The 25,002-nt window shown below is 57.6% G+C and overlaps 1 protein-coding gene across 3 annotated transcripts in view; it reads left to right on the forward strand.

Moving 5' to 3' along the window:
* The first annotated feature begins 3,167 nt into the window (after window positions 1-3,167).
* Window positions 3,168-25,002, forward strand: part of CRMP1 (collapsin response mediator protein 1) — a 45,984-nt gene continuing 24,149 nt past the window's right edge. Inside the window, exons 1-2 of one of the 3 annotated variants that reach the window (XM_040965912.1) lie at window positions 3,168-3,548; window positions 24,737-24,825. In XM_040965912.1, coding sequence (XP_040821846.1) covers window positions 3,168-3,548; window positions 24,737-24,825 — 470 coding nt within the window. Of the gene's footprint in view, window positions 3,549-6,938; window positions 6,972-18,448; window positions 18,470-24,736; window positions 24,826-25,002 lie in introns of those variants that run through there. The other 2 variants (XM_040965914.1, XM_040965913.1) reach the window with 2 other exon arrangements.

Raw genomic sequence — 25,002 nt, forward strand, 5'->3', positions numbered from 1 at the left:
TCAAATGTATAATTTGTGTAATTTTGTACATTAAAAAATGTATGATTTTCCACAATGAGAGATTCTCTCTTCCCCCCCACCTTTATAATGTTTAATTTCTTGTTGGTTCATCACAAAGCATTAGAAACCCTGACTCAACAAAAGGCAGTGAACCCAGAACGCTCAGGTTTTGGCTGGAAAGTGACACAGTGGATGGAAGATTCTGTGTGTGTGTGTGTGTGTGTGTGTGTGTGTGTGTGTGTGTGTGTGTGTATGTTTCTCTCTCTGTAACTTTGTCTTTCAAGTAAATAAACTCAAAAAGAGAAGGTAAACTATGGCAGGGGAGAACAGGTGCAGGCCTCATAGAGGCAGCACTTCACAAGCCATGCCGAGGAAGGGGTGAGCTGAGGGCATCACAGTCTGTGACACAGTGAGGCCCCTGTGTGTGTGTGTGTTGGCGATGTCCACTTGGCGAGCTGAGGGCATCACAGTCTGTGACACAGTGGGGCCCGTGTGTGTGGGGTGTGTGTGTGTGTGTGGTGATGTCCACTCGGTGAGCTGCCCTAGCTTGCACAGTGGGCAGGACTCCACCTCCAAGGTGCAGAGTCTCAGCAGCACAGCAGGTGCTTGTCTTGACTTCTCTCCCATCAGGATTCTAGGGGCAGGGGGAAGGGCAGTGCCAAGATGCAGGCTGCGGCAGCAGAGCAGCAGTTTCACTGGGGAAGCCTTATCTCCCCAAGCCTCCGCTGTGTCATTAGTAAAATGCGGCACATACAGTGCCCCCTGGCAAGCAGTCAACTCCGTAAGTGGGAGCTGTTATCTTCCTCGCCACGCCTTCCTGGCCCCACTCCCTCCACTCTCGACAGCTGGCCAGCCCTTCCGCACGAGAGGGCGGGTTCCACAGGAAAACAAAACAAAGCCAAAAAAGCACTAAGACCTCTGCCAGCATCGGCAGAGTGGAGAGTAACTGCCAGCAGGGAGGGGGTGGGCCGGTTCCCGAGTCCTGTCCAGCACTCAGTCCATGGGGTTGAGGGGAGATGCCCTATGCGGTCTTCAACAAAAGGTCCCCTGACCGGGATGTGCTGGAAGAGCATCTCCCAGGACAGACAGGTTTTCTTGGAAACACTGAAGACACCTGCAGTGCAGCCTGGAGCCCCCAGGACCTTAGGGGGAGCAGCTGTGCGGGGACTCCACCCTGGACAGGAGGCAGGAAGGGCCAGCTGGAGGGATGGGCAGGGGGTTACGCTTTCTGTTCTTATCTGCTGCAAGCACTCTGCCCCCTCCTAGGGCACACCCTTCCAGAAGGTAGGACTTTTATCTTAAAAACATTTACTTTTATTTGAAAGCTAGAGTTACAGAGAGACAAGGAGATACACAGAGAAAGGATCTTCACCCACTGGTTTACTCCTCAGATAGCGGCCATGGCTGGAGCTGGGCTGATCTGAAGTCAGGAGCCAGGAGCTTCTTCTGGGTCTCCCATGTGAATCAGGGTCCCAAGGCTTTGGGCCACCCTCTATTGCTTTCCCGAGCCACAAGCAGGGAGCTGGATGGAAAGTGGAGCAGCCAGGACAGGAACCGCTGCCCACAGGGAAGCTGGCACCACAGGGGGAGGATTAGGCTGCTACGCTACAGGGCTCCCCTGGAAGGCAGAACCTTATAGATATGCCCACCCTGCCCTAGGACTAACTGACTACCCAGGAGGTAGAGGAGGCTGAGCAAAGGCAAGCTGCACTCTGCCTGCTCTCCTCATCTGCCCCTGCTTACCACACCGACCAGCTTCTCCCATGGTTGAAGAGATGGCCAGTGCAGGCTAGCACCTGCTGAGGCTGCAGATCCCATGTCCCCCAAGCCCTCCGTCTGTGGGTCCCCACAGCCACGGAGACAAGAGGGCAGTTCTGCCATCTGTGTAGGCTCCTCACTGCATGGCCCCGATGAGCTCCTGCAGGACCAGGTGCTGAAGGAACAGCTCCCAGGGCAGGGAGAGGATGCTTCTCAGAGTGAACGCTTCTGAACTGTGCAGTGGGCCATTCCCTCAAACAGAGGGAGCATAGCTGGGACTGCCAGGAAATCATGGAGGCCTCAGGGCCTGTGGCCAGCCTCCCAGAAGCCAGAGGGATGCTGCAGTGAGAAGGTCACCAGAGGCCTCCTAGTCCAGGGCCCCTCAGGAGGCAAGCTGCAGGTCGCGGAATCGGACATCGGGGCGATCAACAGGGGCAGAACTGGGACTGCCCTGAGCTCTTTGTGTGTGCTCTGCTATTTCTTCTGTTTGAAGCCACACTGCCTTTCTCTCGGACATGGGTTTGTGTGTAAGCAACCCCACCTGGGGCTGTGTGTGTGTGTGTACAGTCACTTGTGACTTTGCCTTGGGTGCTGGCTCTTTGTCCCCGGAGTGGGCACAGTGTGCATGTTCCAGGCCCTGTTCTTGTAATAGAGTGTGTTTGCTTTGTGAGTCTGTGGAGTGCGTTCCTGTATGTGCCTGTCGCCCCACAGAGTGTCCTGCCTGGGCTTTAGCGCTGCCACCACGCACCTGGCAGGGACGGAGGTTTGGGATAGTATCTGCCAGCATCAGGCACCAGCAAGGATATCCATGTGACCGTGCTGAGTAAGTACTTAACCCAGTGCCCTGCTCGGATCGCACTGTTCATTTCGGTACATTGCTGGGTATCTGGGGTTGTGGGGCAAGGACAATTTCTGTGCGTGTGTGTGACACAGCATGTGTGCAAAGCTGTACGCGAGGAGCTCGGGTGCATGGTTGACTCGTGTGTGCCAGCACGCCTGTGCATGCAGCCAGCGTTTGCTATGATTGTGTGATATGCGAATACGAACCCGTGTGTGGGTGCGCGCGCGCGCGCACCAAGCTCCCACCCCTCGCTCCTAGCACCCTGCGCTCCGCCCGGGGGAGGGGAGCGAGGGTGCGTCTGGGGTACTGCGGTTCGGTCGCCCGCCCTCTGCGCTGCGGCTCGGGCGCGTCAGCAGCCCTCCCCGCCCCCCGGTCCTTTGTAGCCGGTGCTCGCCGGCGGCCTCCGGAGGCCCCGCCCCGGCCCGCCCCCGGCCCGCCCCGGCCCGCCCCGGTCCGCCCCGGTCCGCGCGCCCCGCCCCTTCCCGGCTGCAGTCGCGCCTGGGCCGCCGCGGGCCCGCACCGAGGCGCGGAGCGCGGCGCACGGCGGTGGCCAGGGCCGCGGGCGGGCATGGCGGACCGGCGGCGCGCGTGGAACACGGAGGACGACCTGCCCGTGTACCTGGCGCGGCCGGGCAGCGCGGCGCAGACCCCGCGCCAGAAGTACGGCGGCATGTTCGCTGCGGTGGAGGGCGCCTACGAGAACAAGACCATCGACTTCGACGCGTACAGCGTGGGCCGCCGCGGCTCGGCGCGCACGCCGCGCAGTGCGGGCCGGCCCGACGCCGTCGGCCTGCCGGGGCCCGGCGGCAGCGAGGACACGGCCAGCGACGTGAGCGAGCCCTCGGGTTCGGCCGTCAGCTCCCCGGGTGAGCGCGACGAGCGGCCGCCGGCGCTGCACCTCCGCTGCCCCGCGCCCCGCGACCTGCCGCTCGCCCGGGACAATGGCCAGGTACCCTCGGGGCGCGAGTGGACTGCCGTGGGGAGGGGCGGGGCTCTCGGAATCCCAGGGCTGGGGGCCCCGGAGGACAGCGCCAGGGCCGCGGCCACCAGGCTGGGAGGGCTACAGAGCGACCCCTCCCCCACCTCATCACGAGGACGTTCCCGGTGAGGTCAGGTCGGGGTTGAGTGGCAGCGTCCGGGAGCCCCGAGGGGACCTCCGAAGTGCAATCCCGGGCTCCCTGCCCGCAGAACCGGTTCTGGAGAAGGGAGCAAGTTGACCAGAGCTGCCATATGGCACCCTAGGACGCGTGAGGGGATCTCCTAGAATCTAACCCAGGGCAACCATCCCCTGTCTGCCCGTTGGTCTGCTCGCTTGTTAACTATGGAACGCCTACTGCTTACTCGGATCCGGAGAGGTTGAGCTGGAGTCACACGGGAACCGCCTCTGGGGAAGGACTTGGTTAAGGATTTAGATCGCCAGGTGGCTGGCCCCAACATCTCTCCCAGGGCCCATCCTGCACACCCATGCGCAGGCTACTGCCTGGCTCACAGCACAAGCTGGCATCTAAGCCGGCTCCAGCGGCTTCCCAGATGGTTGGGACGAGCACAGGCACGGGCACACCAGGGAGGAATGCAGGCTAGGCCTGGGGTGCACGGGGTCCTCTCCCAGAGAAGGGGGTCTCCAGGATGCTGGGGCAGAGTGGGGGTGGAAGATGGGTGGATGGATCTAGCAATTGCGGGGGTGGACAGTGTGTGCTGCTGTGCCCGGCACCCCGGCCCTACCCTCCAGAAGTTTCCCTGAAGATTGAGACAGTCTTGCTGTGAGAATTAAACCAGAGTCGTGGGAATTGGGCACATAATAATGTTCCTTGGTGAAGTTTTACCCTCCTTTTAATGATCCCGTCCCCTCTTAGAGACCAGGCAAAGCCAGCACTGGACCTGGGTAGAAATCTGGGAGTGCTTCCTGGAGAAGCAGGGAGGGGAGAGGATGGTGGTCAGCCCACGCGGCCTGAGGCCCGGCCCCAGCCCCAGCCCCAGCGGGGTTCCTGCCTGGCTCGGGAGCTCTCCGCGGTCCTGAAGTGGAGCTCCCGAAGTGGGGGTGCTGGCGGGAGCGGCAAGAATCAGGACTCCTCTTCCTCATTCCTTCCGCTTCGTAAATCTCCCCCGTCTGCTCCCATTTCTTGCTGGCCCGACCCTTGCTTGGAGGCCTGGGCTCTCCTGAACCGAGACGCCAGCTCTGGCCCTCGGAACCTTCAGATGATGCACCATGCGATGGGCTGCCATCTCCTTCCATCTCCGACCCAGCGAGGAGGGGTTCCCGCAGGTGCGCGCTTTGTGCACAGCCTGGAGCTGTCCGGAGGCGCGCTCCTGCTGCAGCAGAGGCCCAGGGCACCGGCGCTCCCAGTGTGGTCCTGGGCTCTGCCTGCGCCCGCCTTGTAGCTACACTGCAGCTCTGAGAGACGCCGGTCCCTTCTGCCCTTTCTCTGACACCGGACAAAAGGCCCGCGGAGAGCTCCGGGGTACTCGGGGGGTCAGGATGGTGCAGCCGGTAGGGGTTACTTTTTGTGACCCAGTGGCAGGCTCGGGTTCCAGGGCCAGGTTCTCCGCTTCTGAGCCGCGCGCAACCGGCGCCCAGGTCCTTCCCCGCCCAGCGCGCTCCTTCCTGGGAGGGAGGAGGGGGCTCTGGGGCGCAGGCGCAACGTTTGCCGCCAGTGGCCTTCAGGCGCTTTGTACCCCTGAAGTCTGCTTGGGAGCAGGGATCTGAATGGCCGATCGAAGGCAGGAGCTCCTCCCCCTGGCACGCACGTGGCCCTGTCCCCATCTCCGGAGCATCCCTGCCCAGATGTCCAGACGTTCCCCTAGGGAACGCCCCACTGCGTCGAACACGGAGTTTAGGCCCAAGCGGAGGATGCACTGGGGGCTGTGTTGGGGAGAGAGGGCGTTTCCATGGGTACAAGCACCAAGCCCTGTCCGGGAACCTGGGCTGAATGGGACGCAGAGGGCGCAGGGAACCTGGCTGTGCCGCAGCGAAAATGCTCTGCCCGTGGGGTGCATCATTTTACCTTCAATTTCCATCAGCAAAATGGGGATGTAATGGCCTTGTGCTTTTGGAATGCTGAAAACTGCCGGAGGCCTGTGGAGGACTGGGACCCCCACCCCTTTGCCTCCATCCAGAGGCATCCAGAGAAAGCAGAGTTTTTTTGTTTGTTTGTTTGTGTTTTTTTTTTTTATTAAAAACCAGAGACCGGAGTCTATGGGTGTGGATTTTGTAGGCAGAAAAAGGCCAGAGAATTCTGTCTGGTGCCTGGGGGTGGGGAGCTGTCCAGTGCTGCTCCAGCTGGCAGGTGCTCACCCTCCTACTGGGGTGATGGCTGTGGAGTCCACTCACTCTCCATCTCTCAGGCCTGTGAGTCCTGATGGACGTAGGGAGGCCCTGGCCACTCCCCTGCCTGCCCCCGGGATTGTGGTGGCTTTGCTCTCCGAGCGCATGGTCTGCTAGAAAGCCCGTGGGTGACCTGCTGGCCTCCACACCCAGCAGGCGGCTTGGGGGGGGGGTTGCTGCCAACTGCTGCAGGGGGTGGGCCGCCCAGCCATGAATTAGGGCCTTGTTCCCTGCCAGGAAGGGAAGCTCCTCTCAGGAGCCTCGGAGAAGACTGGCCCCGGGCTGGGGTGGCTGGGACAGGGAAGCCCTGGAGATGGATGTGGGAGAATACATCCTTCTAACCTTTTGTCTGGGCTAGGAGAGGGTGTGGCGTGAATAAAGCCTTGGAGCTGGCCTGGAAAGCCTTAGTCCATTCGAGGAGGGATGGCGGCGGGGTGCGGGGGTGGATGGACAGAGCGGCTTCCAGCAGCCAGGGCTGGTCCCCGGCTCTCTGGCCCCATCCCTCGCCGGCGCAGGTGTCCACGAAGATCCCGGGCGGGCGGCACCTGTGGCGCTAACTCCTCCTGCGCATCCCCGGGCCGGCTCTCCCGATTCAAAGGACCCAGAGCACCAAGACCCTCGCCACCGCGACAGTGAGGCCGCGGCCCTGCCCAGGGTGTGCGCGCGTTGGCGGCAGCGTGGGGGCGGGGGCGGGGGCGGAGAGCTGGGATCGGAAGGCGAGCGTTTCCTGGTTCGAGCCGAGAGGGGCGAATCGGGCTCGGCTCCGCGCCGCCGGGAGGAGCTGTCTGTCTGCAGCCCCCTCCTCCCGCCCTCGTCTCTCCTCCTCCTCCCGCCCTCCTCGCCGAGCCGGGCGGTGCTGGAAGCCGAGCGGCGGCGGTGGCGCGCGCCGAGTAGCCGGGCAGCCGAGCCGAGGACAGCCGCGGGCGCCGAGCCTCCACGCTTCTCCGCATCCCTTCGGGTCCTTCGGGCCACAGGGCCGAGAGCGAGGCCCATCGGGCGCCAGAGGGGGCCATGTCTTACCAGGGCAAAAAGAGCATCCCTCACATCACGGTAAGCGGCCCCGCCGCCGTGCGTCGCTGGGTAGGATTGTGTGTGTGTGTGTGTGTTGGGGGGTCGCAGCCCAGGTTCGGATCCGCAGGGGCAGGAGGGGTGGGAGACGGCAGGGGCGGCCCCCGGAGGCGCCGCGGACAGGGCGGGGCCGGTCTCGGCTTGGCGGCCTCCTCCCCCCAGCCTCTGGGGACGGCGCGGGGGGAGCCCCGCACGGCGGGGCGGGGCTGGCGCCTCCGGCCCCTCTCCCCGCGGGTTGGCCTCCCCCTCCCCCCACGGGACCTTGGAGGATGCGGAGACGAACAAAAGAGGGAGGAGCGCGGGGGTCCCCAACTACTCTACCCCCACCCCCAGGTCCGGGGAGGCGATGGAGTGGGGGGGGGAGCTGGGCCTCTGGCCTTCCCTTCGCAGCCCGGTTCCTTTCCCTGACAAGTGACCGGAGCCTCTGCTCGGGCGGAATGAAGTCCGGACCCAGAGACGGCGCCATGATGGAGCGCCTCCCACCTTGCTAAAAATAACCGCGTGCGTGTGTGTGTGTGTGTGTGTGTGTGTGTGTGGTGGGGGAGCGTGTGGCCGCTGCTGCCTGGGAAGGGTTAAGGTAGCTGAGGCTGGGCGGCATGGAAGGGTGGGGATGGTAACAGTCCTGGCGGTGGGGGGTGGAGGGTGCCGCCCAGTTGTGGCCCTAAACAAAGACGCCCTGGTCTGTATGCTTTGTCTGGGGCCCTGCGGTCCATGGCCACCTCTCCTGTCCCGCCTGGTATCCGAATGGAGCTCAGGATTCCTGAGAGTGGGAACCACCGGCTAGGAGCCTGGGGTGGGGCGCAGGTGCTGCCACGCGCCCCCACCCAGGGCAACCAGAGTGTGGTGGAATCCTGCAGGTGACAGACCTAGAGACACAGGGACAGACTGGGGTGAGGACTGGGGAGAGCCTGGCCTGTGTCGGGGGCAGATCTTCCAGAATCCCGGCAAGAGTCCTCAGAGGCAGGCTTTGTTCATCAGGATTCCCAGGGGTGCAGCCACTGGAGGGCAAGGGAACCTGGGCTCTCCTGTCCTGCTCCTCCTGTGCCCCCCTGCCCTGTGCCTCCCTTGGGGGCAGCTTCAGGCCTGTGGGAGAAGAGGGCCAGCCCAGGCTGGGTGTCATCTGAACAGGTGCCTGTCTCGGGGATCCGCCTCTGTCATCCTGGTTTAGCAGGCTGGCTTCCAGGCATCCTGTGGAGAAGTGTGGGAGTGCCAGCCCCATGTGATCCAGTCTGCGGCTGGCTCAGCCACTGGGGCACACCTGCCCTTTTTGGGTGCCTCTGAAGATGGACCGTTGACAGAGCAGGTGCCCACTGGAAGGACAGCATTTTCCGTGGGTAGGATGAGGCAGTTGGCTTTGGAGCAGTGTCTGAGCTGGCTGCCTTATGGACAGAATGGACTGTAGCTGCTTCTGAGTGAGTGGCAGGGAGGGTGCTAGCCCTCAGCCTTCAAGGCTGTCTGTGTGAGAGATGGGGGGCTCACTGCAGCCAGCTAGAAAGAATGATTTGTGGTTTTAAGGAGAAAACCACAAACCACAAAGCCAGGCCTGGGTGGGGCCGCCTTGCAGGAGCAAAAAGGTCGCCTTGTGACTGCAGGGCAGCTTTCAGCATGTGCCACCTGTTACGTAGCAGCTGCTGGGTCAATAGGAAATAGTGGGTGTGCTGGGTGCCAGGGAAATAGGGCAGAAGGTGGGTGCCTGCAGCTTAGCCTGAGATGGCCACTGAAGGTAATGGGTGTGGTGAGGGCGAGTATTGGGCTGGAGGACCCTGGTGGGGACACTAGTCCTGGGTGGGAGATAAGCAGGTGCTTCCTGGGGTGTGTAGGGACCCAGGGCCATGGGAAGTGGCTGTTGGAGAAGCTGAGAAGATGTACAGGCACCCCCCACCTGCTTGTATGTCCTGGAGTAGCTTCTGAAGGAAGCCATGGTGTGTGTGGCCTGTGGAGCAAGGGGTGGGGCAGGTGCTTGGGAAATCAGCCAGGAAGGAGTAGGCAGAGGCATAGTTCTGGGGAGCAGCCCGGGTACCCACTTCCTGAAGGCTCGGTCACCCAGTGCCTTTCCCAGGCTCCACTGTCCCGTCTGAGCTGTAGGGACAAAGACTCCAGCATCCCCAGTGATTTCAGAGGTGGTGGGAAGAAATGAGGAGAAGCAAGAGAAGGAGGGCTGTGCCAGGCAGGGGCACCGCATAGCTGGAGACGGGCTGAGCTGGGAGAACGTCCTCACGTTCCTTAGGGTGCTGTTGGGTGGGTTCTGCCCTCTTCTGCAGAGAGCAGCCTTTCTCTGAGAGCAGAGCCCTCACCTGCCAGAAAAAGAGGAGGGAAATTGTAGGAAAGACGCCTGCCCCAAAGCTCCTGCCTCCGAGGACGTTTTAAAATATTCATGCTGCTCTTTCCTATGTGGCTTTTTCCGTAATGAATGGCTCAGGCGGGGATTAACATAGCAGGAGCTGCTGCTTCTCCCTGCGTGAGTAGTTAGTGTGGAACACCCTGGGCGTGGCTCTGAGCAGACAAAGGCACATGGCTCCAGGTTCCAGAGAGAGCCACCCAAGGGGTCAGTAGGCTCGGTTGTGGGGGGTTGTCAGGAGTGTCCCCCACAATGGTGACACCACATTATTGTTAAAAGTGAGACCTTAAGATTGCAAATGTACTCCAAGCCTTTTTCTTCATAATTTTCCTGATCTCCCACTTGTTAAGGAAAGCAGCCCATAGGTGGTCCAGGTCTTGTTTTTGTTCTCAAGATATTGCATGGCATAAGAGGGGCTCTTTTATTAGCATGGGTGGGCAAGATTTATGGTCAAGTCCATGTTCAAGTAGGGAGAGAAGATGGGTTGGGTTCCCTGCTAAGAGAGTTAGAGCCTGCATTTGTGTGTGTGTGTTGCTGTGTGCATATCTGTATTTGTGAGTACACACCTCTAGCATGTAATGTGTGTGTATGTGTGTGTGTGTTCAGTGAGATAGGAAGAAATGTCATGTAATAAACGGTGATTTTAATATGCAAGGATGTTAAAGGGTGAGACCTGTTGAGTGTCCCAGGGGGATGGTGCCACCACGGGTGTTAGGTTAGTCCCTGCCTCTTTGCACAAAAGATTCAAAATGCCTACAACCACGTGCCTGCCCATGCCCATGCAGGTCTGAGGTCTGGGAGGAGACTGTCAGTGCCTGGGGCTACTGGAGGGCTGCCCTCCTACTGGCCTGGTGCCACCAGCCCGGACGGAGAAGCAGTTCTTTGTCGCCAGTGATTTCAGAGGTGCCAGGAAGGAGTGAAGCACTACCCAGCTGACGATCAGAGAGGAAGGGTGGAGAAGCCACATTCTATAGGGAAAATATTTTTAAATAAAATTCTTTAGAACTGCGTCAGAGTGGATGTGAAAGTGACACATGGCTTTGCCTGCCTGTTTCTTGCAATGAGCGTGGGCAGTCAGGCTCCCCAGAGCACACAGTGTGGTGTAAAATGGTGCACCTGGCACCTAGCAGGCCTTTGCTCTTCAAGGCCAGGCGCCCCCTTTGAGAAAGTGGCACTGGCCAAAGCAGCAGGAGATGGTTCCTGGGGTGTGGAGGGTGGCAGGCACCAGCGAGGCATTGAAATGTTTGGATGGTGGGGAGAAGGGAAGAACAAACAGGCAGGTGCAACAGCTTGGAGAAGGGCTGGTGTGTGGCCACGGGCGGGGGTGGGGGCAAGGAGTCTGGTACACCTGGGCCAGAGGGCAGGGGAGCAGCCTGGGTGACTGCGGGCAGATCGCGCCTGGGATGCAGCTCTGTCTCTGCTGAGCTGTTGGATCCTGGACAAGTCTACTTCCTCTTCCTGAACTTCCGACTCCTTTTTGTCCCAGGGCGAGGGTTAGATTGTGGACTGCAGCCCCAAGATGGGAGACTGCTGGCCGCTGTTGAGCTGGGAGCGGAATGACAAGGGCAGCGTGCAGTCCAGGGGCAGCGCATACGCTGGAGTGGCGGTGTTTGAGTCCCAGCTCTGCTGCTGACTCCGGCTTCCTGCTGTTGTAAGCCTGAGAGGCGGCAGGGGGATGGCTCACGCTCGGTTGAGTCCCTTCCTCTCCATGGGGGAGCCTGGGGCTGGGCTCCTGGCTCCTGAATTTGGTCTCTGTTGCAAACATTTGGGGGAATAAACCAGCAAATGGAAGATCTCTATGGGCATTGAGAACTGTAGATTGGGGTGGGGGAGTCAGAGATGGGGACCCATGTGCCCTGCTGCCAGATCTGCCAGCTGGGTGGCCCTCAGGCCGTGTGCTGTAAATATGGGGTGCACTCAAAAATTCTTCAACAGAGGAATTGCTAAACTTCAGTCAGCATTTAAAAAATATATATTTATTTGAGAGTTACCAAGAGCAAGAGGAAAGAGAGCTTTCTTCTGCTGGTTCACTTCCTCAGATAGGTGCAATATCCAGGGCTGAACCAAGCCGGAGTAGGAGCTTTACCTGGTCTCCAGACGGGCAGCAGAGGCCCACGCACGCGGGTCACCCTCGGCTGTTTGTCCCAGGCCATTAGCCAGGAGCTGCCTTACAAGTGCATCTCACTGGCACCCACATGAGATGCCCCATGCACAACTCCAGCCCCTGTGGTCAGCAGTTTCTGTTTGCTCCAAACTAGAACTACGCATTGTTCTGCCAGTGTCTGGCAGTTGGTTGGTGTTGATAGTCTGATATTACTCAGGTAAAAGGAAGCTTGTGCCTTGGGAAAGGAATGGCCCAAGATGATGCCAGGTCAGCCTTTGGAGCAGTGGGCAGTGTTGTAATGCTGAAGGGTATATCCAGGAGCTGTCCAAGGCGCTGCAAGGCAGACACGGTCACACAGTGCCAGGCAGGGGTGGTGTGGCCGTGGTTACTGACTCGGTTGGTGTTGTCTAAAGGTTTTAATCCTCCTCTCCCCGCCTGATCCTGAACCCAGGAGAGTTGAGAGCCATTGCCCAGGGAGTCATAATGATCAAGTCACACACTGTGTTCTGAGCGAGGGCAGCTCTGAATTGGTGCTGATTTGGGATGCCAGCCTGCAGCCCAGGAGCCGGCAGGTAAGGGCAGGTGATGCAGGTGGACAGCTGAGGCTGTGGCTCCTCACCCCTGCCAGGCGCCAGTGCTTTTGGACTAGAATGTTCTCCTTAACACGCCCTGCTGGACCCTCCATCAGCCATGCCTGTGCCCTTTGGGGAACCGTCCTTCTGGGGCTGGACTAGTGACCACCCGCCCCACTGTGGCTGCTTGGGACCATGAGCTAGTCAAGGCCTGGCTGATGGCTGTTCTCATCTCCCCGGGAGCCCTGCTGGGTGGTGGTGCCACGGAGCATGGCATCAGCCCCGACCATGGGCTGTGCTGCTTTGCTGAGTGTGGTGGTAGGTGCCCCTGCCTCGGGCTCCTGAGCAAGTGCCAGTCTGAGGATCCAGTGTGAAGGAGCAGGGGAAGGGGCTTCTGCAGAGTGCCTGCGCGGTGGGAGAGGGCAGGGAGGGCTTCCTAAGGGGCTTCTGAGCCTTCCACGCTGAAAAGCAAGTGTGTCCTGCAGTGAGCCTGTTCAGGGAGGCTGGAGCACCGTGGGGCATGTCACCTGCTCTTCCAGGGCCGTGACTGAGCGACCGATCCCTGTGTCCCTGCCTGGGAAGGCTCAGTGGATTCATGCCACATTGCAGAGAGCAAGTGGGTGGCCCTTGAGGAGCTTGGGTGATGTTCCTGGTGTAATTTTTACCATATCCTGCACGTGGAGCCTGGGGTGTGCATCCTAATACCATCTCGGCAGATACTTGGCTTCTGTAGCATTGAAGTTGAGAAGCACCTTTCCAGTAAGCATGCTGTGTTTTCTCTCGGGAGGCAGGAAAGAGCATCTGCCTGTTGGCCCTCCCCTGCCCCAGCCTTCTCCCCTGCAGGGCGGGAATGCCAGATACCCTCTTCTTGCATACTTCCAAGGACAGGGGGATCACTACTTTATGCAGAAACCAGCTTTCCTCCCGGACAGCTCTGGTGTCAGGAGGCTGCTTATGTGCAGTGGTAATCTGCCTTCCTCTCACTTCATGTGACCTTGCCCTTGGGAGACTGATGCCCACGTGGCAGGCTTAGGAGCTGTGGGGACCGCTCAGAGCTGCCAGCCCTCTCCCTCCATAGCTGCTGAGCCACGTTGCCGCAAGTGCTGTGTGGGAGTTCCTGGCGTGCAGGAGGTGCAGCCCGTGTTTGTCAGACGCAACAGCCTCCTGTTTGTTGTCGTAGCCCTGGAGAGCCCTCAGAGGGGCGCAGGGCTACTCGAGGTCCTCTGCTCTTGTCACTGCCATTTTCGGCTGCACTGGGAGACACTCAGCCCTTTCTGAGGACCTTCTTCCTCGGGAAGCCAATAAAAGCCACAGAGGCATTCTGCGGCTTCCTCATGTGCATGCATGCAGAACATGGGCATAGAATGTGTTGAATTTATTTTTAAGATTTATTATTTTTATTGGAAAGTCAGATATACAGAGAGGATGAGGAGAGACAGAGGAAGATTCACTCCCCAAGTGGCCACAACGGCCGGAACCCAGCCAATACAAAGCCAAGAGCCTAGAGCCTCTTCTGGGTCTCCCACGTGGATGCAGGGTCCCAAGGCTTTGGGACGTCCTCTACTGCTTTCCCAAGCCACAGGCAGGGAGCTGGATGGGAAGTGGGGCTGCCAGAACATGAACTGGTGCCCATATGGAACCCGGTGCATGCAAGGCAAGGACTTTAGTCACTAGGCTACCATGCTGGGTGCATGTGTTGGATTTTATGTGCTAGCTCATGGGAGCGAGTGCTGGGTCCACAGTCTGTGGTGATCCCGAGAGTGAGGGCCTTTGACAAGCTCCCCGCCTGGGGATGAGGCTGCAGCCCACAGAGCTCCCCTGCTAGAAGCCTGCACAGGAATGAGCCGTTGTCCTTGGCGTCAAGTCAAGGATCTCAGTGTCTGAAATAAGACACATCGAAGTGAGATGGGAGACACGGCATTGGGAACCAGTGCTGCAGACCTGCCTTTTGCTTGGGAGCTCACAGCATGCTCTGTGGCTGTGGATTCAGGACGCTGCACTGGATGAGGGCTTTGGGACTGGGAGACGGGCAGGTCTGCCTAGAGTGCCGCGTGAAGGCTGCAGGAGGTGGAGGCACAGGTGTGTGCAGTGCACAGGTGTGTGCAGTGCACTGGGGGAACATGAGGGTGGGTACAGGCTGAAAGGGGACCTGCTGGCTCCAGGGGGTCTGTCAGGGCCTTGTCAAGTGGAGAGGACAAAGTGGGCAGACAGGTGCAGTGAGACGTGGAAATCAGCCGATGGTGCCAGGCGACTCCAGAGTGAGGGGACCCAGTCCAGAGAAGCACTGGGTTTGGGGTGTGAGGCTGGGACAGAAGCTGAACTTCATGTGGTGATGAGGACCATGTCCCCGCAGTGCAAGACTGTTGGAAAACCCAGCACTGTCCCGGCTGCTGTCCAGATGTTCCTTGTCTGTGTGTGCAGCTGGGAGATGGGTGCACAAACCCACGTGGCAGAGTTAGGAGGTGAGGGGTCTGCCCAGAACACAGGCGGTCTGGCCTCTGCATGGTGGCCTTAGCTGGGAGCCATGCTGTCTCAGCGAGCACTCGGGAGGGAGTGAAGGCTCCTGACACGCAGGAGGCGTGGTCAGCACGCGCCAGGCCAGCCCAGTCTCCATGTTGCTGTCAGGAGCTGGAAGGGCAGGGTGCGAGGGTGGATGGTGTGTGGACACTCTGGCCTTGCTGCTGCCTGTCTGGTGGAGGAGGGGACTGGGGTTCCGGCGTGCTGCCTGAGCATCGTGGCTGGAACGTGGCGAGGCCTGACTGCTGGGTGGCCGCTGTCATGGTGCCGTGTGCCCTGCCGTCTCTGGCCTGTGTGCTCTTGAGTAGACAATGTCATCGTGCTAAGTTTTTTCATCAGTAGCCTTGTTCTGTGGCTCTGCTTGGTGGGTGGAGATGCTAGGGCTTCCAGGGGCTGGGACTGTGCGTGTCGGGGAGTGATGAAGGGACTCATGAGGCTCTTGTGGGACCCTGAAGAGCAAACCTGGCCCTAGGATCTCTGTTTGTTTCCCCGCTCCCTGCTTTGGCACACAGCCCCTTGCTGCTCCTTCTCCCTCACTGGTGGCTGCCAGGGGTGTGAGCTCCAGGCGCTTCCTTCCTTTCTTATCTATTTTTCAGATTTATTTATTTAACGGCAATGTCTGGGGCAGCTCCTGGCTCTCCATCCAAGTCTCCCACGTGGGTGGGGCAGGGGTCCAAGCACTTGGGTCACCTTCTGCTGCCTTTCCAGTCTCATTGGCTGGAGCTGAGCTGGAAGCGGAGCAGCCAGGACTGAAAGCAGTGCTTCGAAGTGGGACTGCAGCACTTGGGCAGTGGCTTGCCCCTCTGCACTGCCACGCTGGCTGCAAACGCATTTCTCAGTGCAGAGCTCAGCCTCCGGTGACAGCAAAACGAAGGAGACTGATCCACAAACCAGAGCTGACCACCCAGACATGCAGAACTGACACTTGGCATGAACTCAAGCAAGGGATGTGTTTTTCTTAAAGGTGAAAGATTTCTCTAAGCAGGTGTCAGTGTCTGGGGAGAAGAGACGGGAAGACAGTGTGTGAAGGTGTGGATGTGGCTATGGCTTGCATTGTCCTGCAGCAGCAGAAAGGCCCTGTCTGGTCTTGGGCTCACGAGAGAATCGTAGTCAGATGAGCAAACCCTGGGGGAGTGCTTGCTGAATGCCTGCAACGGACGGTGGGGCTGCGGTTGTCATGGCAACACATCTGTGGTCACAAAGAAGCCCTGCAGATGGCCTGCTTTTCTGATGTACGGTGGAGGAAGAGCCCCCTGCAGCAGGGAGAAGGAGTGTGTGTGTGTTAGTGTCAGCTCCCGCTGCTTTACTGGGGAAGGGAGGCCAAGGACCTGTGGCGAGTAAGCCGTTCCCTGAGGCAGGTCAGAGCGAATTAGTGAGGGGTGCAGCTGGGCAAGACTGCATCACTGCTGTTGATGTGGACTGGGGGTGCAGAGCCTGGGGGAGGGGCCCTCCTGATACAGACTGGGGGTGCAGAGCCTGGGGGAGGGGCCCTGCCAATGTGGACTGGGGGTGCAGAGCCTGGGGGAGGGCCCTGCCGATGTGGACTGGGGGTACAAAGCCTGGGGGAGGGGCCCTCCTGATACGGACTGGGGGTGCAGAACCTGGGGGAGGGCCTTGCTGATGGAAGACAGGGACAGCATTGGGGATGTGCAAAGCTTCTTGGGAACAGTTCAAGGCCCCATCTCAGAACCTTTAAAGTGCATTGATTTGCTATGATGTGATAATGCTGTGAAAGAAGCCCCAGCTCTGGGGCTTTTCCAGCAAAACTGTCCAATTGCATCGGGACTGTGGTGGCAGACGCCTCTGGAGCTCAGCTAGGTTGGCTTTCAGGCTTCCGCGGGTCACGCCTGCTCCTCCCATCTTGGGGCTGCTATTGCTTGGTCAAACAGCTTTCCTGGCAGAGAAGGACTTTCAAGGGGGCGTTGGATGCACCTGCCTTTCATGAGCTGGTGTACACATGGCTGCTCTCATTCTGTTGGAGAAGTGAGCCATGTGAGAAGGACCTGCCCTGCATCCACACATGCCATGCTGTCGGTGGGGGAGTTCGGGAGGAATTAGGAACACACAGACACACAACACATACACACACCCGAGGTTGTATCACACAGTCCCGGAGGAGAGGGAGTTGTGAATACGGCGAGTCCTTGGCCCTTGGTCTTAGATCTGGTGAGTAGAAATTTGCAGGAAGTTGTGTGCAGTGGAGTTTGGAACAAGCAGTACAGGGTGTTTTGAGGGTGTATGAGGCCTGGTCCTGGGTGTCTGCTGAGTTGGGTGTGGGTAGAGGACGCTTCTCTGTCCTGTTGGATTTTGGGGGTGCTAGTACATGCCTGGCTGTCACTAGCTGTTGGATTTTGGGGGTGCTAGTACGTGCCTGGCTGTCACTAGCTGTTGGATTTTGGGGGTGCTAGTACGTGCCTGGCTGTCACTAGCTGTTGGATTTTGGGGGTGCTAGTACATGCCTGGCTGTCACTAGCTGGTGGGCTTGGAAGAGATCCCAACCTTTCAAACTCTCTTTGACATTTCCTTGGCCTGTCTTCAGTGCAGAGACACGCACATTCCCACAGAGTGGGGCTCCCTGGGTTTTTTCTTTTGAGGCTATTTTGCTTGGATGTCCTCGGGATGGTAAAGGTATCATTGTCATTCCAGGTCAAGCCATCGACTGCCCTGAGACTTCCACCCCATTTTCTTTTTCTTCTTTTTTTCTTTTTTTTCTTTTTTTTTTTTTTTTGCTGGAGTGGCCCTCTTTGCACTATCCTGGCCTCATGAGCTTTCTCTCCCTTCAGAGTCAACATGGCCCCTGAGGCCTTATGTGGACACCTGCCACCCACTGACCCCACTCATCTCTGCACTTGGGGTAGCATTGCAGGGAAGGACATTGGGCCCTCATGCCTTGACCCAGATTCTGAGGTGGGAGAGTTGAGGTGCTGAAGGGTGACACTAGGTGGTACAAACACTTGAAACCAGTTGCCTGCTCTGTGCTACATCAGGAGCAATGACTTTATTTCTCTGGGGACATAAAGATGAAGAATTTGCCACCAGCCAAGGCATAAAATAAGTAAATAAATAAAATAAGTAGCTGCAGGGATGGGTGAGGGGGAAGAACTGGGGTCGGCAGCCCCTGGGTTTAAAGAAAGCTCTAGGTCCATCCCAGTGGCCAGTGGGTCAGCACCATGGACAGTGTCCCACCCTGGCCTCCGCAAGGGATGAACTGTTTTGTTTTTTTTGTTTTCCTGGAGTGGCCCTCTTCTCTGCACTGTCCCAGCCTCATGAGCTTTCTGTCCCTTCAGAGCTCAGCCCGCATGTCCCCACCGTGATGATGTCGCTGTTACCTGTCTAATCACAGCCGTGGGCCTCTGCTATGTTCTATGTAGCTGAGGTTGCTAAGCCAGCCATCTTGGAAGAATGCTGGTTTGATCAGAGTAGTGCCTCTGAATGTTAATGGGTTTGTCCACTTGTTGACAGGAATGCGAGAGGGAGACCCAGGCAGAGGGGTCCCCCTGCTTCCCTCACTCGGGGAGGAGGCAGCCTGTCCCCAGGGACCAGCTGGCTGTTCACCCTGCTATTGGAGGGGAGGCTTCTCACACTGACTGGCATCACAGTCCCTAGTTCCTGTCATGAGAACAAGTCTGCTCCTGTTTGTGCCTGCTACTTGCCGCCTGTCCCAGGGTTTAGGGACCCCTTGGCTGGAGGTCTCGGCCCACCCTGGAGAGTAAGGAGCAGCCGGGAGAGGGGTCCGGGCCGTGGGTCTGCCCTCTGCCTTCCCTGGGTGCTCCTGCATCACTCCGTCTTCCCTTCCTCTTTATCCTTGTCCCTCACTGTTCTCACCCCCGTTCTTTTCAACTTCTCTCCCTCTCTCTCTGCTCCTTCTCAGAGCGCTTGGCTGAATGCTCTGAAGGAGCGTGCCTGCTAGCTCTTGGGCCCCCAGGCCATGAGGAGCACGGGGACATGGGTGTGAGGATAGGAGGGGACAGGAGTACCATTGCACTAGCACTGGGGGCGTCAGGTACCGCAGTGACTCCACTGGGGGGTCAGTTGCTATCAAACCCATTTTTCTGTGAGTTATAAAGATAATTCTTCAGTAGTTTTCTTTTCTCTAATATCCTGCTGACCAGCGTTTCCCCCTTACAACTTCCTAGAAAGTTCTTGGGTAGCTGGTGGGTCTGCCAGCCATGTCATTATACTGGATCGTGTCTTCCTGCGTAATTCCATCACCCAGTTAGGGGACAGATTTGAGGGGGGGGTAAAGGACACGAGCAGTTTTAGGGGTTCCAGCCTGGTAGCTGCTTCATCAGCTTGTGGTCTTTCAGCTATGGGAGATCACAGACCTTGGTGACTGCTCTCCAGCCCCTGCCCAGACTCGGCGTGATGTCACCATTCAGAAGTGCTTCTGTGCTCGCCTGCTTTCCTGATGGTGACAAGTCCAGCACTGATGCGGGTGGGTCAGTGGCCCTGAGGTTGCCCCGCCCCCTACCCTCCTCTCCCACCAGCTGCAAGCATGCAGGGTTCTTCCAAGCCCGTGGCTTGCCCTGTTGTGATCCCCTCTCATGGGCATTGCTTTGCTTCTTTGCCAAGTGGTCAGTTCCTACTCCCTCTGCAAGTTCAGACAGTTTTGCCCTTGGAAGGGCTGAGGTAGAGGCCCACTGGGTGCAGTCCATGGCTCCCCTACCCCGTCATGGCCTCTGCCGTGGGGACCTGGCCTCAGTGCCCTGAGAACTCTCAGCAGGTCAATTGTCGTCACCTTGTCCTTCCCGCTGTGCAGCTCCTGCCACAGATGATGGCAGAGGATGAGCCATGCACGCCTCTCCTGGCCCTACACCTGCTGGGTCTGTTTTGCTCACACCCCAAACGTGGAGACAGTCATCCCCATTACAGAGATGAGAACACTGAGAGCAGCTGGCAGTCAGGTGGAAAGATGCTGGGGTGCAGAGTGGAGCCTCCCTCCATCTGCCTTTGGTGGTAGCCTCTCACCTGATCCTCACTTAGGAACCCAGAGCAGGTGCAGCCAGGCTCCCTTCAGGCTGTTGCCATCACGTTGGAACCAATGGGCTGTCTTTGGCTCAGCCAAGCCCTGAAATTTCAGCTGTGAAGTTGCTGTTGAATTTTTCATTAGGTATTTTGGGTTTTTTCACAGCGTATAAATAGTAACTTCTACACTGAGCTTATCATGGTTGCGTCTCTGACTGTTTACTCCTCGTGGTGGTAATCCTGGGAGAGCAGGTGGCAGCCGTGGTCCTCTGAGTGCTTGTAAGTGGGTGCATCTTATGCTAAGAAAGCTTGGTAAGGGCTGGCACCTTGGCTAAGCCTCTACCCGTGACACTGGCATACCATATGGACTCTGATTCATGTGCTGGCTCCTCCACTTCCAATCCAGCTTTCTGCTTGTGGCCTGAGAAGGCAGTGGAGGACGGCCCAAAGCCTCGGACTCCTGCACCCATGTGGGAGACCCAGAAGCTCCTGGCTTCTGGCTTCAGACTGGCTCGGCTCTGGTTGTTGCAACCATCTGGGGCATGGACCAACTGATGCGAGATCTTTCTCTCTGCCTCTCCTTCTCTGACTCTGCCTTTCAAGTAAAAAATAAATCTTGAGGATGAAAGGAGAAGTTGATATACTATATGTGTTACAAAAATAAAATTAACTATTTTCATTGAAGTTCTGTAGCTTTTAAAAATTGCACGGATAGAAAGACAAAAGGGGAGACACACATACATAGAGAGAAGCCGAATGCCCGTCCCAGTCACCCCTGACAGCCTGATTGCCCGGGGAACTCAGATCTAGGTCCACATGAGTGGCAGGAATCCAGTCATTAGAGCCAACCCCGTGCCTTCTGGGACCTGCGCTAACAGGAGACTGGGTTTGGGAGCAAAGCTGGGAGAGGCAGGCAGGAATTCCTCTTGGAACTTGGTGCCTCATCTGCTAGGACAGGTGCCTACTGCTCCTGTGAGCTTGCAAGAAAAAGGGGAGCTTAGCAGGAGGTTCTGGGATCACGGGTCTTGGGGAGACACAGCTTGCAGACCAAGTGCAGCTTGGTGGCTTACATGCTGGAACTCCCGTTGGGTCTGACCTGTGTCCTGGTTGGTGTGTGAACTGGGGGCCACGACTGTCTCCCATGGTCATCCCTACCCAGGTCTGATGAACCCTCATGTCAGAGCACACTTCCCAGGCCCTCGCTGTGATTCCTGCATCTTCCCACCGTGTGAAGGCTGCAAGTGGGGAGGGACTGTGACCGCCGTTCCCTTGTTGAACATTCATGTGACACATGGCGGAAGAAATCTCTGAAAAGTGCTGTGTAATTATCACCTTTTAGTTTGTGTGTGTGTGTGTTTTAACAAAATTTGTTTCGGGGCCAGCACATTGGCTCAACTGGCTAATCCTCTACTTCCAAGCACCGGGATCCTATCTAGTTCCTGCTTGTGGCCTGGGAAGGCAGTGGAGGATGGCCCAAGGCCTTGGGACTTGCACCTTGTGGGAGACCCAGAGGAAGCTTCTGGCTCCTGGCTTTGGATAGTCTCAGCTCTGGCCATAACAGTCACTTGGGGAGTGAATTAGCAGATGAAAGATCTTTCTCTCTGTCTCTCCTTCTCTTTGTATTTTTCCCAATAAAAAATATTAATAAAATATTTAGTTTGTTTATTTGAAAGTTAGATTTATTGCGAGAGAGGGAGAAACAGAGAGGGATTTTCCATCTGTTTTATTCCCCAAATGGTGTCTGACTGGGTCTGAGCCAGGGCCAAGCCAGGAGCCTGGATCTTCGTCCAAATCTCCCGTGTGGGTGCAGGGGCCAGGGACTCAGCCCATCTTCTGCTGCTTTCTCAGGTGTCTTAACAGGAAGCCGGATCAGAACTGGAGCAGCTGGAACTCAAACCAGTGTTCCTCCTACGGGCTTCTGACTTTGCAGGTGGTGGCCTAATTTGCACTCCGGCCCATAAGGCAGAATTTTCTAAACTCACTGTGGCTTTCTGGGCCAATAACCGCTCGGTTGACCCCAAATTCTGAAGAGTGTGGCCTGAGAATGCTGACGAAAAGGTGGAGGGACTGAGCTCAGGGAAAGTCCGAGGTGGGGCCTGTTGAAAGGACGAGCTGCCCACATGGCTCCTCTTCGGTCTGTAGCCACATGCTTCTTTTCTCCATGTCTGCCTCTCACCTCTGACGAGTCAGCTGAGGACCCACCCATCCTTTGTCATCCCACTGCCTGTTCATCTGCTTACCTAGTTATCCATTGTAGCCATCCACCCACTCACCCATCTTCCATTCAACTGCCCATCCACCTGTCTGTCACCCTTTGATCCATCATTCAGCCACCCACCGGTCCATCAGTCCATCCTTCATCTGTCATTCTTTCACCCATACATCCTCTTAGTCATCATGCATCCATCTGCTGATTGACTCATGATCCAGCCAGCCACCTGACCTGGTTTGTGTCTGTGCCACGGGGGGCAGGGATGGGACAAAATAGTGAAGAAATGGGTGAAACTCCCGCACCTCAGGAGCCTGCGAGGCAGGACATCAGCTCAGCACAGTGCGGTTCTCAATGGCACCACCCACTTCTACTCCTGTGACTGGTTCCCAGGGGAGGGAGAGCAGGTGCATGAAAAAGCTGGTAGGTGATAACACCAAGGCTGGAGACACGGTGTGTCAGTGGGGTATGATGAGAACTGTGTGACTGTGGTGGGTCTGCTGTTGTCCAGGGAGCGCTCTCAGAAAGTGGAGCGGACCCCCTTAGGAGACAGGAGCATGGCTGCATCCAGGCAGGGGCCCAGCAGGAGGGGCTGAGCTGCAGACTGCGTGGACCGATTCCCTAACTTTGGTCAAACTCTGCTCTGGGCTTGCAGAGTGCTCTGTCTTGCCGGGGCGGGCACCATGGGGTCGTCCCCATCGGCCAGCCCGGCCAGCCCGGCCAGCCCGGCCAGTGTGCATGCCGTGTGTTTTCTCCCACACCTTCTCCCTTCCTCAGTGCTGTCCCTGTGATCCTGCCCCACAGATTGCACACCCCAACCTCTGCTTTTGGGGGTGCTGGCTAAGACCCTCAGTTGCTGCCCTGTGCTGTTGCTTTCTGCTCACTGTCTCTCCCCTACCCAGAAGACAGGTTTCAGGAAAGACGCGTGGTTTATTCCTTACCAGGACTCTAGTCTGAAGATAACAGAAGCATGGGCAAAGACACTTTGCCCCCAAGAAAAGCAAATGAGTGAACACGAGGGATCAAGGGTTCTTCTTCCTAACGAATAGTGTAATAATTCTAGAAAGTAGTTTGGCCGTATGTATCCAGGGCCACACACAAGGTCCTTGCAGCTTGCCCCAGTGGTGTCGCTTCTGAGGACTTTACCCAGCACCTCGTCCACACTAAGGAGAGAGTTGATGCACAGGATTGTTACTGTGCGTGTGGAAGCAGGGGACCAAAGCAGGTGCCCACGGAGGGGAGTAAGCCTGTCTGTGAACATTGAAACATTGTAGCCACGAATGCCTGACTGTAGGGGCCAGGCTGTTCTTTTTGGTTGCTGCATTTTGCTCCCTTTGGGGCTGGCCCATGGGTTTCCCTCTGGAGTACTCAACTTTCTCTTTCCAATGTTTTTTTGTCCCCTGTATCTTGACTTAGTGGGTTTTTTTTTTAAGGTTTATTTTATGTGTTTGGGAAACAGAGAGAGAAGAGAGTGAGGGAGCAAGTGATTGAATCTTCCGTTCAAGGGTCTGTTCCCCAAATGGCTGCAACAGCCGGGTCTGGACTAGCCAGGAGCCAGGAACTGCGTCTGGGCCTCCCATGTGGGCAGTAGGGGCCTAGGTACCTGGCCGTCTTCTGCTGCTTTCCCAGGTGCGTCAACAGGAAGCTGGATCACAGACAGAGCAGCCTGGACTCCAACTGGCGTTCAGATACGGGCTGCTGGCGTCAGTGCTGGCGGCTTAAGGGGCTGTGCCGCCTTGACTGTCTTCTAGACGCGAGCTCACTGGACTTGACCTTTGCCCCCAGGCAGGTGGCCCTGTCTTCTCTTGAATCCTCATCTTCCTCTTATTAAAAATCCATCCCTTCATCCATCTGCTGTAGGGGATCAGATTCCAGCTCTGTCCTGGTTCCCAGCGGCCCCTGAGGGGCCAGCCCAGAGCTTGGAGCTGAGGTCATCAGCTGCTGATGTGGGCAGTACGTGGGCACGAGGGTGGGCATGGTGCTGGAGAACGGGGGAGGGGAAGATGGGCAAAATTGCCAGGAAGTCAAGTGGAAGTTGTGCCAGGAGGAGATTTTATTTAATTGCTTCACTGGCTTTTAAAATGTTTCTACATCCATCACGATCGTATTCAATCATGAATGAATTCCTGCTCCACAAATGACCCAGTTTCTTCCACAAATGAGTGTCATTCAGAAGGGAGGAGGAACTGGAGCGGATTTCAACAGAAAATTCTGAGCAGGTGCACTGTGGGGGAAGTTGGTGTGGATTCTGGTTCAGACCAAGCAGCTATAAAAAGCTGTTGAGGATCAGGTCCCGTTGGGCGGGGTCTGAGTGACACTGTCCTGTGGGCCGTGAGGGAGCGTGGACCCCGGTCACGCTTATCCGAAGCATCCTTGATGCGCAGAAGGATCTGTAGGCGGCAGGCCCCCATGTTTCGGATCTGCTTTGAAGTCATAGCTCAGCAGGAGGGAAGGCACGGTTCAGGGTGAGGCAAGAGGGGAGAGTGGTGTGTGTGGAATGGGGGAGGTACTGAGCTTGTGTGATGGGATCTCTGGGTCACTTATTTTTGAAGATTTATTTCTTTGAAAGGCAGAGTGACAGACAAAAATGGTGACAGCAGATGAAAGAGAGGGCTGTAGGCCATATCTACTCTGAAAGGCGGTAAATATTTGAAATTCAGTGGTACAGAGAGGAGAGAAGGCGTAAGACAGAAAGCTTTCATCCATTGGTGCACATCCTAACTGGCTGCAGCAGCCTTGGCTGGGCCAGGCTGAGGCCAGGAGCCTGGAGCCTGTGGGTCTGCAGTGTGGGCGGCAGGGGCCACGCACCTGGGCCATCTCCTGCTGCCTTCTCAGCTGCATTATCAGGGAGCTGATGGGGAGCAGAGCAGCCAGGACTCAAACCAGTGCCCATATGGGACGCCAGCATTACCTGCCATTCCACAACCCTGGCCTCTTGGTCACATCTTTGCATTTGTAAATATTTGGGATTTTTTTTGTAAGTGAGCAAACAGCACAATTGCCTTGACCTTCCCCAGTGACGGCCAGTACTTTGCTTTTCAGAGTGACCGGCTCCTCATCAAAGGTGGGCGTGTCGTGAACGATGACCAGGCCTTCTATGCCGACGTCTACTTGGAAGATGGAGTTATCAGGTGCGTGAACCGGGACAGGCAGGCCTTGCGGGATGTGGGCCCGTGATGAGGAGACCCCTGGAGACCTGGGTGGGCACTCGTATGCTCCATGTGCCCCTGTGCTGGGCTCTGCCGCGTGCTGATGCACCTGTGCCCCTCAGCACCCCACGCAGGCCGGGAGGTGCTGCTACCGGCCTG

Source organism: Ochotona curzoniae, unplaced genomic scaffold (assembly GCF_017591425.1).
Source record: "Ochotona curzoniae isolate NIBS_2020 unplaced genomic scaffold, NIBS_Ocur_1.0 scaffold_4505, whole genome shotgun sequence".
Taxonomy (NCBI): Eukaryota; Metazoa; Chordata; class Mammalia; order Lagomorpha; family Ochotonidae; genus Ochotona; species Ochotona curzoniae.